This window comes from Sarcophilus harrisii, chromosome 2, assembly GCF_902635505.1.
Source record: "Sarcophilus harrisii chromosome 2, mSarHar1.11, whole genome shotgun sequence".
NCBI classification, from domain to species: Eukaryota; Metazoa; Chordata; class Mammalia; order Dasyuromorphia; family Dasyuridae; genus Sarcophilus; species Sarcophilus harrisii.
This window is the reverse complement of record NC_045427.1, coordinates 419,637,629-419,656,260: the sequence shown is the minus strand read 5'-3', so window position 1 is coordinate 419,656,260 and position 18,632 is coordinate 419,637,629. Positions and strand designations below refer to the sequence as shown.

General features: G+C 38.2%; 1 protein-coding gene across 1 annotated transcript in view; it reads left to right on the top strand.

Annotated features, from left to right (window-relative positions):
* Positions 1–2,456: 2,456 nt before the first annotated feature.
* MAML1 (mastermind like transcriptional coactivator 1) overlaps positions 2,457–18,632 on the top strand; it is a 48,299-nt gene continuing 32,123 nt past the window's right edge. The window contains exon 1 of the mRNA XM_031953835.1: positions 2,457–2,838. Within this exon, the coding sequence (XP_031809695.1) occupies positions 2,479–2,838 (360 nt within the window). The 5' untranslated portion in view covers positions 2,457–2,478. The remainder of the gene's footprint in view (positions 2,839–18,632) is intronic.

Here is an 18,632-nt window from a genome sequence, read left to right as displayed (position 1 = left end):
CTTTTGACTAAGCTTCTTTACCTTCATTTTGCATGTTTTCTCCTCTAGTGTGCACTACTTTGAGGGGGAAAGAGTGTTTTAAAGTTAGTCTTCCCCTTAATTTCCAAAACACTGTGGGAAAGTTAATATAGCTCTCAACTCAACGGGAAGTATTAGGAACTATGTTAAAGTTTTTATTTTTATGTAGCTGGAATTTGGGTTCAGGAAAGGAAGCTTGGGAGCCTGAACAGCAAAACAAAGGAAAAAAAATGCTTGTTTAGTCTTGTTGGTTAGATCATAGAATTCAAAATATTTTCAACTGTTAATTTGTAGGTTGTAGGATTTAGGGGGCCAGTTATGACTTTTTTTTTTTTTTTCCAAAAAGTAACCATTGTTAATTCAAACCAGATACTAGACTCCAGTTTTAGTTTCTGATACTAGGAGTACAAAACTATGCCAAAAGGAAGCTTTCTATGAATGGAGGGATTTTTTATGTTGCTGTACTAAGGGGAGGGGGGGGTGCATATAGATGCAGCAAAAATGATTTTTATTACTGGCTTTCATCTGGTTTTATCTTTAAATAAAGGAAATGGAGACCATTTCCAGCAAATTAATAGGAACTCTGCCCTGAGATGTATCTTGACCTTAGAAAGGTTGGAGAACAAGGATGGTGTTATTGACAAAGGTGGTGGTCATTTGCAACGTATGTTCTTTCTTATGCCTCTACTTAGGGCAGTAAATAGGGTGCTCTTAGCCAGTGACTTTATTTTATTTGACTTGATTTGGGCCCACACAGTCTCAAGCCAGTATTGCCTCCATGAATCCTTGAGAGCAGTTTCCTTGTATTGCTAAACAGGAACTGTTCTTTCAGCAACCACTCCCATGTCTGTTGTGGAAGGATAATTATAGATGCAATATGCATATATAACTATATTGGATAAGTTATAATGTAACAGTTTAATCTAATAAAGAAAATTTAAATCTATTCAGCTTTTCCCTTTTTATTTCGAATCGGCACCAGACCTGAGCAATAGGGGTGTGCCTAATATTCCAAGGGAGGCAAAGAAACAAAGTTTTTAGTTTTACAGGAATAAATTGTCTCCCAATTTAATGAAGTAATCTCATACCCCTAAGCTTTTGTTTCTGCACAGAAGCAGCAGATGTCTAGTTTAATTCATCTCTTGTCTGCTTCTATAGAGGAATGGTGTAGGCCCCTTCGCAATCGCCCCTTTCTGGATGGAATTTGGGGTTTTGAAAGACAAAAGTCTCAGTTGTCTACCTATTCATTTAGAAAAAAATAATTCAGACTTAACAGTATTTGCAAGTTGATTCTTGAAGTCGAGCATTTCTAGGCGAAGTAGATTGTCACATAAAACTACTAAGGGTTTCCATACATTAACTTCCAGGAGAGTTAAATGGACTTACCGCTCTCCTCATTCTCCCGTTAGCGTTTGCCCTCAGCTATACGAGACATGTTTTTCCTTGCATGGGATTGATGGATACCTAACGATGGTGTTTTCCAGTCTCGGGAAAATCGCGAAAAGAAGAAACCCCTCCTTGTTTGGAAATGGGCCGTACACCAGGTTCAAAGTGGAAACCTTGGAAATTGGAGTTACCTTATGCCAGAGTGACGGCCGCAAAAGGCCAGCTTTTGCACGCGCCTTCAGATTATAAATCCCACCAAACCACTATAAGGAAGACGCCTTTGGAAACTGATAAGGGAAGAAGTTGCTCTCGCTCGCTGCCAACCACGTCAATCATTTCCTAACTCAACCAGTCCCCTCCCGTCTCAACCCTTAATTAGTTCCAGACTCTCATCGTCTTATTGGCTGCCTTCCTTTTCCTATTCTTTTCAGTTCCTTTTAAACACTATTTCCGTCCCAAGCCTTTTCCTTCTCATTGGTTGCCTTCCTTTCCCTTCTTTTCAGTTCCTTTTAAACGCTATTTCCGTTCCAGACTTTCGTCTTCTCATTGGTTGCCTTCTTTTTCCTTCCCTCCAGTTCCTTTTAAACGCTATTTTTCCGAGCCTACGTCCCGCCCCGTACACATAGTTCCAGGTGCGTAGTTGTCCCGCTCCTCTTGGGTTGGTCAAAGACCTGTCTATCAAGTCATGACGCCGAACGTCGGCTCAGTCGCCGCCGGCGGAGGGCCCGCCCCCTCCCGAAAGCGTCCCGAACAATTTCAAGATGGCGGTGGCGGAGGCGGCGCGGAAAACAATGGAAATTGGGCCGTGGGGGTCAGCCAGGCCCTGAAGCGGGGGATTGCGGCCTCCGCCGGGGAGACGCTCAGCTCCCGAGCCTGCTGGGCCGCCGCTTCGTCCTTCGTGCGCGGCGCCGGCCTCGGGGTTATGGCCCCACTGTAAGGACAGCTGCTGCCGCCACCGCCGCCGCCGGGGAAGGGAAAGGAAGGGGAAGGAAGCAACCACAGGGCCCGACCCGGCTCGGGCCGCTCGGGTGGGACAGCAGAGGAGGCGGCGCGGTCCGGCGCCCGCGGCGGCCCATGGTGCTGCTGCCGCCCCCCTGCCCCATGGCGGAGTTCGCGATCCCGCGGCACAGCGCGGTCATGGAGCGCCTCCGCCGCCGCATCGAGCTGTGCCGGCGGCACCACAGCACCTGCGAGGCCCGCTACGAGGCCGTGTCGCCCGAGCGCCTGGAGCTGGAGCGGCAGCACACGTTCGCCCTGCACCAGCGGTGCTTGCAGGCCAAGGCCAAACGCGCCGGTAAGCACCGGCAGCCCGCCCCGCCCGCCCCGGCCCCGGCCGCCGCGCCGCCGGCCCCGGCCCCGGCCCCCGCGCCAGCCGTCGAGGGCTCGGACAGCAGCGCCGCGGAGCAGAGCCGCACCAGCAGCGCCCTCATCGCGGTGAGTGAGCGAGCCGGGACAGGGGCGGCGGGAGGGCGGACCGGGCTCCGCCGGGGGGCACTTCCCGTCTGCGTTCCTCGGCGCTTTTCGTCGTCCCTATTCGCGGAAGGCTGCGAGGGGAGCGCCGCTGCTTTGTGCGCCCTGGGATAGCGGAGTGCAGCGGGGCGGGCGCAGGGTCCGGAGTGAGCCGCCGGGGCTCAGGGAAAGTGACGAAACTGATTCTGATTTGAGAAGTGGGAGGCTGCCCCTGCCTGATGCGGGGTGTGAAGTCCTCCAGGGCTGGAAGGAAGCCGGACCCCGGGAAGAACAGAGGCGCCGGGCCCGGACCGGACGTGTCGGCAGGCGCTCCCGGAGGGCTTTGTCCAAGGGGACGGCTCTCCGGACTGTTTCCGCAGCGGAGGTCGCGGTTTCGTAACCGACCCTAGATTGCATGGAAGGTGGGCTTAGCTGCTTCATTCCCCGGAGAGGGGGATTGTGTTGATTAATGTGTTATTCCATACTTGTTTTTTACAAGGTAGTTTCACATTGATACCCCCTTTGAGGGGCTGTGAGAATACCTTCTTTACGACAACCCCAGTTGAGGTAGTAAAAATGATCTCCGTTTTACCAAGGAAGAAACTGAGTCCGAGAAACATTGTTCTTGTCAATGTCAGACTTTTAGGAAATTAGGGACTGAAACCAAAGAAAATCCTTTGAGAACTTTTTTTACCTACATTTTACCTACGTTTTCCCATAGACATTGAAATGAACTTGGTGTCATTGAACAGTTCTGTGAATAGTTTTCTTTTAATGTAAAGATTGCCCACAACGTAAGTAATTCCTACACTGTATGAACTGAATTGTAGAACAATTTCAGAACCTAGCAGTACTAGTTGAGTGAAAGAGGCTTGTAGGAATAAGACGATATGAAATATTTTGAAAGTAAGTTGCTTAAATGTAATTTTATTGCAGCATCACAGAAAACTAGGATGCTACTATTGTGCTAAAGTTCCTGATAACATAATTCCCCTTTTTAGAATCAATGTCAATTTCAAGCTTTGCGTAGAATGTAATTTCCACCATGATTCAGTGGTGACAATGTAACATTTATAGGTACAGTTAGAATCCCTAGTGTGAAAGATAATTTGTAGTCACATTTATAACCCAGTGTTCAAAGATAATTTATAGCCGTATCCTTTGGGATAACAGCATATATTGGTAAACTTTGTTGATGTAGGATTTTTTTTTCTTCCCAGGAAAAAATAAAATAAAAGTGCAGAAAAATTTCTTGGTTATTTTGTTTTTTAAATGATTTAGTAATTGCAAAGAAGGAACATGGAAATACAATCAATAGTTGTAATATAAGCTTAATTAATTTTATTAATATTTAAAATTAAGTTCACAATTTATAAAATGAGGAATTCTTGACCAAATTTGGCATTTGTTCACCCTCATTCAATTAACAATTCTGGATCAAAACATCATAGTGCCTGGCACTTATTAGGTACTTAGTAAAGTTGATTGATGAATTGCTTACTCATTCTCCTACTTGGTATTTCTCCCTTCACATTCCAGCTGTACACTAAAGCCAGAATAATCTTCATAAACCACCTATTTCATCAGAAAACTTGCTGACATGATAATGTTCAAAATCTTTAGTCTGCAAGACTTAAGTGTAATCTGGCCTTGATCTTATCTTTCCAATCTTAGTTTTCATTACTTGTCTGTCTGTCCACTTCCAGCCATCCTGAAATACTTTGTTCCTTCCCCATTATGTCTTTCCTATTCCCCACATCAATCTTGGCCCATTATTCCCTTTTATTTTTGCTTCTCTAACTCCTACTCTGCTATAAAGCTCAGCTCACTTCCTATCCCAACTTTGGAGTCCACAATGATTTTTTCCTCCTTCCTTTCTATTCCTGTAGCTATCATTTACTCTACTGTGCTCTACTCTATTCTAATCATTTACATCAATCTTGTAACTGTTTTGTCTTTCTAGTTAGATTGTAAACATTTTGAGGGCAGAAGGTAATGTGCATCCTTTAATCCCCTCCTTATAATGCAACTACCTCATAACTCTTTGTTGCTGTTAAGGATTTTCCTTTTATCCAAGAATTATACTCAATGAACAAATGCTCTCTACTAACTTCTGAAAATGACTTTTCTCTGTAAGTAGCACTTGTGTTTAATAATAGATCACAATGTGTACTATGATGTGTGTTCTTTTATAATGGTACTCTTCAGACAAATACTTGTAAAACAACATGGCACCTAGAAGGAAACTTGCATGGGAATTTTGACAGACAAATACCAGCAATATTTTGCTGCTTCTACAGTTCTACAACTGTAGCTGGAGCTACACCAGCAATGTGATTTGGGGCAAGTTTTTTAATCTCAAAATGGAGATGATAATAATATCTCCACTACCATACAATGTTATTAGGAACAACCTTTAGCAAATTTAAAGTGCTATTATTAAAAACTTATTACCATTTATCTCTAATTAGAAGCAGATGGTTATAGCCTTGAATGCAGTTTAGACAGTTTAAACAATAATCACATTTAGTAGATTTGATAGATTCTTAAATTTAGCTAATTTAGTAAATTCTAAAAAACAGCATTCTTTGTTAAAGTTATTGTCTGAATTCAGCCTCTACAAAATTTTCAATCAGAAATTGTTCCAGAAATTGATGAGGTTTTTTTTTTTTTTTAAGACAACCAGAAATTATTTATTAAACTCCTGTAGTGACAGGCATTGCGCTAAGAAAATATACAAATCTACAAACAACTTACATTGTAAGGGATATGGGAATGCAAAAAGAATATATGTATTTGTAATATTAAGTGAATAAATAGAAATATTTACAAAGTAGTTACATACAAGATAACTGTGGGAGAGAATATTGTTGGGAGAATCAGAAAAGGTTTTGAGTAGAAGACTGTATCTTAAAGGAGGAGAGAAAGACCTTCTGAGGTGGGTTCAAGGATGAGGAGGCAGGGTATTCCTGGCAGTGTAAAGGCACTAAGAAAGGAGACATGGAGTGTCATGAGTGAAGAACATAAAGAAGATCTGTTTGACTGGATCCAAAGAGGAATGTTCAGTGAAGTTGGAAAGATTGATAGATGGGTACTAAGTTGCAATTGGTTTTAAAAAGTTAAAGAAAATTTATATTTTATCGTAGAGATAATAGGGAACCACTGCAGTTTATTCAGTGAGGAGAATTATATGATCTGATCAATGCTTAAGGAAAATTATTTTGTCTGAAGTGGACTGGAATAGAGAGGTCTTTGAAAGACTGGGAAATAGCAATAAATCTAGGTGAAAGATGATGAGAGCTTAAATTAAGATAATGAAAAGAAGAGGTCTCTTGATAAGTAGAAACAAGATCTGGTAACTTAATTTCATATACTGGCTATGAAAAGAGTGAGCAGTCAAGAAGAATGCCAAAGTTAAAATATAGGAGCCTGAAATAGTGCTTTCCACAAAACTAGGAAAATTTAGAAGAAGGAAGTTTTGAAAGGAAAGATAATGAGATCTATTCTGGACATGTTTGAGATATTAGGACATGCAGTTTCAAATGCCCATTAGCTAATTGGTGGATAAGGCTTAAGAAAGTCTTAGAGTGGGGGGAGGGGGGGAGAGGTGGGAGGAGTATGTGGGGATGTGGGTGTGGGTGGGGGTGTCTATGTGTCTGTGTCTTTGTCTTTGTCTCTGTGTGTGTGATCATTAAACCCTTGGGAGCCTTAAAAGCAAAAAAAGATATGTGATTGTATGTAGTTGGTTTTTTGTAGGTGGTGGATTGAATTCGGTTGAATTATGAGTTTTTAGAACTGTATTAAATATTATTTTGTCATCCCTGTAATGAGCTACCTTATGTTGTATTAAATATTTCATTTCACTGGCTTAAGAGCTATGTATTCTGGGTAAGAATCTTTCTGATGCTACCCTAAGTATATCTGTGATCAGAAGTTGAATTAGGTTTTCCTTGCATTTCATACCCAGAGAATTAATGGGTATCAGTAAGGAGCACTGGAACTGGCAATCACTTAATTTCCTTTAATCTTCATTTTCCTCATGCAAAATTGGGAATACTACATATCTTACTAGCGTGTTATAAAGAACACCAAAGTGTTTTAATGTGAGCTGTTGTTAGTAATACAGTGTGGCAGAGATGTTTCTCGTTTTTAGAAATTTATTTAGCACCTAGAACCTATTTCTGATCCTTGAGACTGAAAACTGAAGATATCTTTTGATTCCTTTTTTTTTTTAAAGCAACTTCATGTATGAATTTGATCATATTACTTTTCTTTTTAATGAGACCTCATTGTTTGTTTGTTTTTTAACCTATTACCTCAGCTGTAGCATTAACAAGCAAACCATTTTACACAACAAAAAAGGGCATAGCTTTTGAAAAACTCCTTCCTGTAGAGCCTTTAACTTCCTTATATCACTAAAATGAGGAGGTAGAGACTACTTAATGATTGCTTAATTCACTAGCAAGTCCTGAGTCAGTAGCAGATTTTAGTTTAAGTTTTTTTGTTTTAAAGTGCTTGTAGTGTATGTCTATATTTCCCTTTTTAAACAAAAAGCCAGAGAAGCTCACTGAGAGTTAAGGTTTAGTTGTTTACAATGGATCTAGTAGATTGTGGAATTTTGCCCTGGAATGTTCACCAACCTTCCCTCTATAAACAAAAAATAATAATTCAAAATATCTTAAGCACTTCCTTTTAGTAAAGTGTTACAAAAGTCTAGAAATGGTCTCTTCAACAACTCTTCAATTCTGAAGATGTGGGATTTACTGAATAAAGGGATTGAACATAAGCAAATTTCCTTAGGAAGATAGTGTTGTCTTTTCTTAGTTTTCAGTTCACAAAACTTTGATACTGATTCTGTAAAGCAGAAACATTTTATTATTTTAATTTAATTTTTTCGACTAACAAAAATTTGTCTCCGGCCCATCTTCCCCTTTCCATTGAAAAAGAAAAAGAGAAATAAAAGCCTTGTAATAAATATGCATAGTAAAGGAAAATAAATTCCAGCATTCACCATACATACATATATACAAATACATGTTTCATTCCACTTTGAGTCCATTACAGGAGGAAACATTTTAAATAAATAATTTGCAAATAAACTCACAATTTCTCCAATGGGGAGAACTTTCTAAACTGTTCCACACCTACTGAGTCTTCTTTATGTAAAATAGTAAAAAGAGTGAGGTTGTAGAACTACAGAAGTGTTTATTAAGGATTAGCAGTCATTTAAGGAACTGTAAGTGTTGGGGGGGGGGGGGGGCTTTCACAGAATTTGACCCCTAGTTAACAGCAACTCATAAAATCATGTACTAAGAAAGTTTTGAATGAATTGTAAATTATTAAGTTGAACATCAAGATCTTTTGCTGTTTATTTCTGGAAACTGGATTTTAACAAAAAGAGCCACAATGGATAATGCTGTTCTTAATAATGTGGTGGTGTTGGTTGGGGAAATTCTGTTTTACAATAATAGCTTAGAAAATATATTTTGAAAAGAGTTATGTCAAGAGAAAACTTATAGTTCTGCATCAAGTAAAGATAGAAACAGTACAGTTTTCTTTTCCATAAAAATCTCTTCTACTACATTAAAAGTCAAAGGAATTAGGGGCTGTTATGACCTTTCTTCTTTAAAAGGAATAGTTTTAATAGTTCCAGCCTTCAAAAGCTTCAGAGTATTTACCTTTGTACAGTGACATGATTTCAGTGGTTTGACTTTGATCTTTAAAAAAAAAAAAAAAAACGTATAAATCAACTTAGATAACCACATGATCCCTTCCGGAGAAAACATTGAAAGGAAAGGGAAGATGGGGCAGGAGGTATGTAAAGATGAAATTTTATTAGCAGGAAAAAAGAAACCCTAAAGTTAAATAGAAAGAATTTTGAAATTTAAATGATAAATACTTGATATAATGATAAATATAACTGCTCAGTATTAATCTCTTTCTGAATGAACTAGAGTAGAGGGAGTTTCTAAAGCTGTTCCTGTCAAAAACTTGTGATAGTCATAGAAATTAGAGCTTAGAGTGTTTCAAAATTAAGTGCTTGAGAATCATTTTACAAACTGAAGCTTACAGTCATTTGATCAGTGCCATATAGTGAGCTAGTAATAACACCAGAACTAGAATGAAGGTCTTCTGACTCTTCAGAAAGCCCAGGGTTTTTTCAACTATACCATAGACTTTTAATTTTCCAGTGCAAAGTACCTTAATATTTATTCTGAAATGAACTGCCTGTATATCCCTAATTTCCATAATACTTTTGCCCAATCTTGAACATGTGATATCCTAGGAGTTAAGTGAAAATGGAAAAGTCTAAGAAACCTCAAAAATATGCAAATCACCATTAGTTAGAATTCATTTCCAGGTACCTTCAGAAAAAAAAATATATAGCCAAAAATTCTGGATTCCATATTAGTCTAAATAAAAACTAGACTTTTCCTTTTGAAAGTATCACAGGGTGGTCTGTATTTGAGATAAAGAAGGATACTAATTGTAAAGAGACTCCTAAAGAGATTCATGAACTGTTCCTAGAAAGGGCAGAGGATTCAGTAGATTCAAAAGGCCGAAAGATTGCCTATGGGTTATATTCGTAATGAAGAATACCAACAGATCTATGATATTCAAAAATCTGTGAGAAGTAAATTGATGCTTGGCAATAAAGGATGTAAATGATAGGAATTAGTCAACATACAAATGTATGCATCTTAATCAAGTCACACAGGATGTTAGCTGGATATGAAGTTGCCCAGGTTCTGATTCCTCTTGGTCTCTAGGAATTTAGACCAATGATACACAAATAATGAATATATGACAGTATAAAACATTAATTTACAATTCTGAATGCAATATGTTCTATTATTATGCATACTTTCTTGAAATGGAAATTTATTATTACATATTTTGAATCCTCTGTTCTGCTGTACACATGTCAATTTTTTCCTTTTTTAAGTTCTAAATAAATTCATTAAAACATTAATTTAAATTTTTATATTAAACAAAGATTTTTAAAGATTTCTTCTGTTTCTTTTCTTTTGAACAAGATGTCCAACAGTAGAGATTGATGGTTTTTATTCATTTCTCTTTCCCTTTTTCAATCATAAGCTGCAACTTTTTAAGTCAAGTCATCATGAGTTCTCAGTTTTATCTCCATTAATGGATACATCCTAATGAAGTGGAAATAGGAATTGAAATCTGAGAATCCCTGTCCAAATCCCAGCTTTGCTCCTTGTTCTACGGGGTATCCCAGGCATAGCTCTTAACTTCTCTGTATTTCAGTTTTCTCATCTATAAAATTAGGGTGTTATATGTAAGATTTGAAGTCCTTTCCAATTTTCTATGAACTTATGGTTCTTTCCTCTTAACTCATATATTTTTGTATCCTAATTCCTAAATTCTTCCTAGTCTGCACTGTTTTTTGATGGAGAACAAGCACCAGAGATTTTCAAGTCCAATTTTTTGCATTTTTTTTAAATATGAAAATTTTTACTACCATTTGAACCACTTTAAAGTAGACAGTTATTTGCTAGGTAACATATTGCTCCATCTGAGTTTGTCCATTTTGTTCCATATTTTGATAGTTTGTTTCTATGATAATCATGGTAGCAATTAGAACAAACAAAAGGCAACTATTTCATACTTTACTCCAAAGATCTATGGATCTTTGGCTACTTCCTGTACAAATTGCACATCAGAACCACTCTGTATCCCTAGTAGACACAAGTTACTGTTACAAAAATAAGGAATTACCACTTTGTGGGAATAAATGTTTCCATTTTTAAGATTAGTTCTCAGATGTTAGATCTGCCAATTTGTACTCTTATGGAATAAGCTTTGAGAACAAGGAGGCATCACAATGGAGGATTTTGTGCCTTATTCACTGTTTAATCATTAACTTTATTGGGAAAAGTAATGTAGTCATTCCAAATAAACAAATTGTTTTCTATATTCAATTTCTGTATATTTGGCTAACACCTATTCTGCACATTTTTGGGTGGCATATCTGCATTGATTGGGTTAAACAAAGTTGTTAACTCACTGGAGAGGTTAGAAGTTTTCAGCATTTAGAAATCAACTAGTGTCTGGGCTTGGTGAGTTAAAATTAGTTATGCATTCTTCTCATTTGGCCAGTTTTGCAGGTCTAATCCTATCCACAATTTAGTAGAAGGAACACTAGAATGATAGATCACCAATCATGGGTTCCCTTGGAGCTTTTACTTTAAATAGTTAATCTTGGGTAAATTTCTTGTCTTTTGAATGGGACACCTCTCTCCTCTCAATATTGTTATAAGGATAAAAATTAGAAAGAACTGATTACTTATAGATACATCATGCCAGTCTGAAAACTATTGATCAAATTCAGATCAATCCTTTGTTTTTGAGAAAGTCGGTGATTTGGTGATAGTAAAAGTTGCTGAATTAATGCAGAGCTCCATTTCCTTTAAAAAAAAATTTTTTTTTTAATTTGCTTTAATCAGTCAAGATTCACATTCGCACCCTTGCTACTGCCCTCTAAATTGAGAACATAAGAAAAATAAAACCTATTATAAACATTAGTTATTGAAAACAAATTTTCACATTGGCTGTGTTCTCCCCCCGCAGTCCCTAATTTGTCTGATTCTTCATTTTGATTTTCACTTCTCTTTTATGAGATGGATAACATGTTTCCTAATTAATCCCCTGAAATACAGGTTGGTCACTTGCTGATAAGAGTTCAGCACAATAGTTTTCTACCACATTTATATGCAGTAACTTGTTTATTCCCCATTTTATGGGTATCCTCTTAGATTTTCATTCTTTGCCACCTCAAAAAAAAACTATTATTTTATAGATTTTTAGAGTTTGTTTTGCTGCCCTTTTGTCATCTTATTTTCCTGTTTGAGTGAAATGTATTTCTGTACCCAAAGTGTGTTTGTCTATATCTGTCTGTGTATTTAAGTGTCCTTGCTACCATAATAGGTCTTTATGGTGGGATTCTTTTTTTATTTACTCATTCTTCCAGTCTGCTTCCTGACTTTGGACTTGATGTTAGAGCTGAACTTTGCCACATTTCTGTACAGAAGATTGGTTTCTGCTTTCTTGAGTTATTGAATACTGTATTGTGTTTCTCCAGAATTTCAGGGACAGCTGGGGATCAAAAGCTTTCATTACTTCCAAAGTAGTCTGATCCAGTGCAAAGTCTGTTTTCTGCCCCTCAATCTGAGCTCTATAAATTTCTCACCTGAGTTTGGGTCTATGCAAGACTAGACTGATTGATTCTGCCTCCAGTAGCTAGCTGAAAAGGTCTTTTGGTTCAGTGATAATCTTAGACTTCCTTTGATCTGGGTGTCACTTGATGTTTATTCTTCTACAGATTGTTAGATACTGGAAATAAGACTGCTTCCAGCATGGGGTCTGAGGCCCACCACAACTGCTGCAGGCTTCTTTTTTTTCCATATGGAGCCTAGGGCCTTCCAACCTAGAAACATCACTCCTCTGATGCACTTCCCTGAGGAATTCTCTAAGGAAGAGATAACAAACAAATACATACAGACAAGCTGTATACAGTTTTAAATATCTTGTATAAAAGGTAAATAGGACAAAATTAAGAGAAGGCACTAGAGTTAAGAGAAGTTGGAAAAGGTTTTCTGTGGAAGATGGGATGTTAGTTGGAACTTAAAGCAGGAAGAGAGCATTTCAGGTTTGGGGGCAATCAGAAAAAATGCCTGGAACCAAGAGATGAAGTGTCTCATTTGTGAAAGACTATATGGCAGGGGAATAAGAAGAATAATTTTAGTTTTAGTTGTGTTCTTTTTGTTATTACTGTGTTACTATAGAATAACCTTTCTTTATCAGTTCTTTGTAGCATCTTTCATATAAATGAGTGTTATAATTGGCAAAGAGTTTTTTCTGCATCTGTTTTATAATCACATTTTCTGGGCACTTGAAAAACCATCCCTTTACTGATATATTTTTGCCTGAAATTGAAATTGAACTATCCTATAGTTTGAAAATTACTTTTTCTCTCCTCTTTGAAAATTAGGATACTATTTTCCCACTTCAAATTTTATAACATTTTCCCCTCCATGATTTTCCAAAGACCAAAGGCTCAACAGTCATATATGTCAATTCTCTCAGTATCCTGGGATATAGGTTCTTGGGACCTTGGATTCATTGAGGACAGATAGTTAGGTAGAAGATAGTTCTACCTTCACGAAATCTCTATTATAATTCTTCTGTAGTTCCCAACATGAAAATTGGTCTTCTTGGTAGAGAAAACAAGCAAGTGGAACATTTGTCCATTCATCTAAATAATGGTCTTGAGTTTTTTGCTCTTCTAGCCTCTAATATAGCTTTTTTTTGGGGGGGGGGGGAGAGTTTAATTTAAAATCATAAGTGTGTTGGCCTTAAATAAAAGGTGAAGAAACAGGATTCATCTTTGATTTTAAATTTTTAGTGTTATCTGACTAGAGAGTTAAAGGGTGAGCTAATAAATTCTTCATTTATGCTTTAGTCAGAAATTATTTCCTTGGGTTTCTTTTTTCTTTCATCCTAAAAGAGAGAAAGCAGTTATATCACAACAAAAATCTGTGTAAAGATTTCTTTGCCTTCAGTAAACTCAGGTCCTTCACTGAGTAGTAGGCCTAGTTCAATCCTTTATCATCTTTTGCTTGGACTACTACAAGCCTTCTAAGTGAAACCCTTGCCCTCTTTTCTTCCCTGTCCAATCCATTTTCTATTGTGATATTCCTGAGTCACACATCTGATTATGTTATTCCCCTGCCAAGGAAATTTCAGGAGCATAGATCAAATACAAAGACTTCTGTATGGAATTTAAAACTTTAAACAAACTCATCAACTTTCCAGGTTTACACATTTCATTCTATATTACTCCTCTGTCCATGTCTTTGGAGAGGCTTACCTCTCTATGCCTGGAATGCATTCCTACTTTAGCCCCACTTTTTATAATTACTAGCTTCCTTCAAGACTCAATTCAAGTGACACCTCCTCCATGAGGCCTTTCCTGATTTCCTTTCTCCCCTTCCCTGAAGATGCCAATACTCCTCACTAAGAAAGTTGCTTTGTATTTAATTTGTATATTTTAAAAAATAAACTGATGTTTATATACTGTTTCTCTCCTCTACTTTTCCCTGTAAGATGGTGCAAAATAGGCACTTAATAAATGTTTTGCTAACTGATTAAGTCTCTTAAAGTTTATTTTTGATAAATTTTGATATGTAGAATGATGCCAAGATTAAGTATCCTCTTCACAATCTGAGGCAGATAGTTATTTCACAAATCAAAATGATTATGTATTTTTAAAAGCATAAAGTGTTATACGAAATCTGAATGTTGCCCCTATATGTACATATTGAACAGGAAAAGAGGTAGCAGAAGGTAGCACAGGTAACAGTGTGGTGCAGAACTTCTAACTGTCCCAGTTCCTTCCCTTTTGTTTCCTTTGCTGAGGGATCATCAATTGGCCCCTTCTGACCCTGGCAATATCATAATCCATTTATAATAATGTTATACAAAAGAATCACATCACTATAGTTAGTTTCCTCATTATTGAGTTCTGCTAACAACTAAGTTGTAGGTGGTCAACTAATTTGGGTACAGAATGTATGCTTAGAGAGATATCTGCTTCCTGAGGCCTTCCTCCACCCTCCTTGTTTAGTGTGCTAAAAGCCTTTTCATATATTTCTTAGATTTAGTGCTTTCTGAAATATTCTTAAGATTTAAGAGGGAAAATTTGATACCATTGAAAGAGTACTATAGGTCCCAAGCCAGGCCCCAATTGATCATTTTTGGGGACCCAGTTGATTCAGAATAAATGTTAATATCAGTTATTTCTGTTTTAGCTCAAAACTCTAAGGGTTTTTCATCCCAGATTGATTATTTTTTAAAAGTAGGTAAAAGAAGCCAATCTTTGCCTTGATTCTTGCTTAATCACCAAATGGGCCTTGACCCAGTCAAACTGTTAAAGACCTTAGCTGAAAAAGGCCAAGTTTTCCCACTGCATCCAGTGCCATATCTATATTGCCACTGGATACAAATGACTAAAGGAGAAGATAAGAGTGGTTATCTTGCACAGTTCTCCTTCACTTAAATCCAACTCACTTGCATGTCATGGTCCACTTTGAGATCAAAGGATAAAACAACAGAAGGAGTACTGTGCTGAGCAGTTAAAAGTACTTTCTTATAAATTATGTGATCAGCAGTTTGTCTTTTTGCCCTCCTCCCTCTTTCTCTCATCTTCCCATTCACTTTATTTGGATGGCCCGAGGTCTCTCTTGGGCAGTTTCTATCTTTCTTGCTTTCATTCCCATCTCTATGCAGATAGCTCTCAAACCTGTATCATTCACACTGACCTGTCACTAAATTTAAAAGTTGAAAAGAACCTCAAAGGCTACATTATTTTCCAAACCCAGTTCGCAAACATTAATTATTATAACAAGTATGAACAAACATTACCTATTGTGTGCCAGACACTTGGGACATATAAAAGTGGAATAATCTCTTTCCTCAGAATAGGAATACATTGTGTTCACTAATAAGAACAATATAAAATTTTTAAGTCAAAAGGAAAAGGGACTCAACAACTGGATGAATCCTAAAAGACCTTTTGAAGGAGTCAGCATTTGCACTAGACTTTGAAGAGAATTAGGAATGCATCAAGTAGCAGAGGTGAGGACCAGGAACATTCTCTACCTGGGGTCATCTGTGTCAGGATTCTGAATCTTTTTGTGTCCTAGACTGTTACAGGACTTCAAAATCTGCTGGAATCATTGGATTCCCTAACACATAAAAAGACTTTTGCAGGACTTCAAAAACTCAGGGGGATCACTGGATTCCCTGACATGTGAAGCAATGGACAATAGATTGGTTTTGGACTATTTTTGGCTGCTGAAGAAGGTGTATGTGTGACTGTTGTTTACATACCCTCCTTCTAGGACTTCTGGTGATCTTTTCCAACACCATGCTGATTTATATTGTTTGCTATGCCGCTACTTGCATGTACAATTCATGTTTGTTACACCACATCGAGCCTGCACTGACTGTGGGGAAAGTCATCCCTAATAGCCTCTGCTTTATTGCTGTGTGCTTGTGTAATACCTCCCATGCTGATGGGTTTGTGCATAATAAGACCCTTCAGCCCAGAAACCCGCTAGCAACCCCCACTTCCCTTTGGTGCTTTTCATCTCCCTTCCTGAGATGTCAGGGAGGACGTGATCATCTCCTTTTTAGTGCTTTCACCGCCTTTCCTGAGAAGTCAGGGAGGCTGTGATTACCTCCTTCCCTGAGAAATTAGGGAGGCTGTGATCACCTCCCCTTGGGGGCTCTGACCTCTCTGAGGAGTCAGGGATGGCATGACCACCTGTGTTCTAAAATAAAAGAAAGTGGGAGATGTAATGGGCTGAAGTTTGAGTTGATGCACTGAGGTCTCAAGTACGTGAGGCTAAATAGTAATTGGACTATACTCTATTAATATACATGATTAGATAAAGAATGGTCCCTGCCCACTCTCTGTGCAAGTCCTGATGTGTTGTACAGGAAATGACGATTTTGGTGGGTGGAGGCAGAGAGAGGAACAGGAAGAGAAGCTGGGAGAGATTGGGCCTGGGTTCTTTTCTCCTAGCTGCTGGTCGTGTGGCTGCTGATCCAGCTAGCTTCTTGACTCAGCTGCACACATTGCTATCACCGATTCTCTTCCACCTCTGATCCTTCTTCACTGAGAATAAAGACTGACGATTTTCTCCTAACCTGAATTCCTGACTCCTGCTGATTTAAAAATACACGGTCTTCACACTAGACCCCTTTGAGAGTCTGGGAACCGCTATAAACTCCTCATAATGTGTTTTTAAACAGCATAAAATGACATGGATAGGATTACAAAAAAAATTCATTATACAGTTATCAGAATAGTAAGAAATGAAGAGCAAGTTCCAGGACCCCAGGTTAAAGAACTCTGAACAAAAGCACAGTGATGGACAGAGGATGTAGCATGACAATTATGACAGGCAGATCAATTTGCCTCTATGTAGAGCATTTAAGAAGAAATAAATGTATAATTGTCTTAGTAGAACAGGCCAGAGCCAAACTATGATAACCTTAAGTGCCAGAGAAGTCTGTATTTTCTATACGAATTGATTTGCCACTGAAGCTAGCACAGTCAGACCTATGCTTTAGGAATATCAGTTTTTCAGGTATATAAAGAAGTGGAGAAATTAGATGTAGGGAGAACATTTGGACAAATAGTTTGGTCTCTACTTGAAAACTTCTAGTGGGGGAAATGAATGTAAACTGCTTGCATTTTTGTTTTTCTTCCCGGGTTATTTTTACCTTCTGAACCCAATTCTTCCTATGCAACAAGAGAACTGTTCGGTTCTGCACACATATATTGTATCTAGGATACACTGTGACATATTTAGCTTGTATAGGACTGCTTGCCATCTGGGGGAGGGGATGAAGGGAGGGAGGGGAAAAGTTGGAACAGAAGTGAGTGCAAGGGATAATGTTGTAAAAAAATTACCCAGGCATAGGCTCTGTCAATAAAAAGTTATAATTAAAAATAAATAAATAAATCCAATTTATCCCGGGGGGGGGGGGGGGAAGAAAGAAAAAAGAAAACCTCTAGTGGGAAGACATTTTCTAACCCAGGGTTAACTTGGGATAGATTTGAGAGAATCCATGAACTTCAATGGGAAATAATTATATCTTTATTTTCAGCCTTGAAATTAAATTAATTATTAATGCCTTGCTAAGAAGCCCCAACCCTGGATTATTCCTCCTATCTACTTCTGTTCATATGAACCACTGAACAGGCAGCTTGACTGCCTGGCCACAGATTTATGTGATCTAACCTCAAATGAACAGAGAGACTAGTAAGAGACTTATTATTTTTTTAAATTTAATAGCCTTTTATTTACAGGTTATATGCATGGGTAACTTTATAGCATTAACAATTGCCAAACCTCTTGTTCCAATTTTTCATCTCTTACCCCCCACCCCCTCCCCTAGATGGCAGGATGACCAGTAGATGTTAAATACATTAAAATATATTTGATACACAATAAGTATACATGACCAAAACGTTATTTTGCTGTACAAAAATAATCAGACTCTGAAATATTGTATAATTAGCTTGTGAAGGAAATCAAAAATGCAGGTGGGCATAAATATAGGAATTGGGAATTCAATGTAATGGTTTTTAGTCATCTCCCAGAGTTCTTTCTCTGGGCGTAGCTGGTTCAGTTCATTACTGCTCCATTGGAAATGATTTGGTTGATCTCCTTGCTGAGGATGGCCAGGTCCATCAGAACTGGTCATCATATAGTATTGTTGTTGAAGTATATAATGATCTCCTGGTCCTGCTCATTTCACTCAGCATCAGTTCGTGTAAGTCTCTCCAGGCCTTTCTGAAATCATCCTGTTGGTCATTTCTTACAGAACAGTAATATTCCATAATTTTCATATACCACAATTTATTCAGCCATTCTCCAACTGATGGACATCCATTCAGTTTCCAGTTTCTAGCCACTACAAAAAGGGCTGCCACAAACATTCGTGCACATACAGGTCCCTTTCCCTTCTTTATAATCTCTTTGGGATATAAGCCCAGTAGTAACACTGCTGGATCAAAGGGTATGCACAGTTTGATAACTTTTTGAGCATAATTCCAAACTACTCTCCAAAATGGTTGGATTCGTTCACAGCTCCACCAACAATGCATCAATGTCCCAGTTTTCCACATCCCCTCCAACAATCATCATTATTTTTTCCTGTCATCTTAGCCAATCTGACAG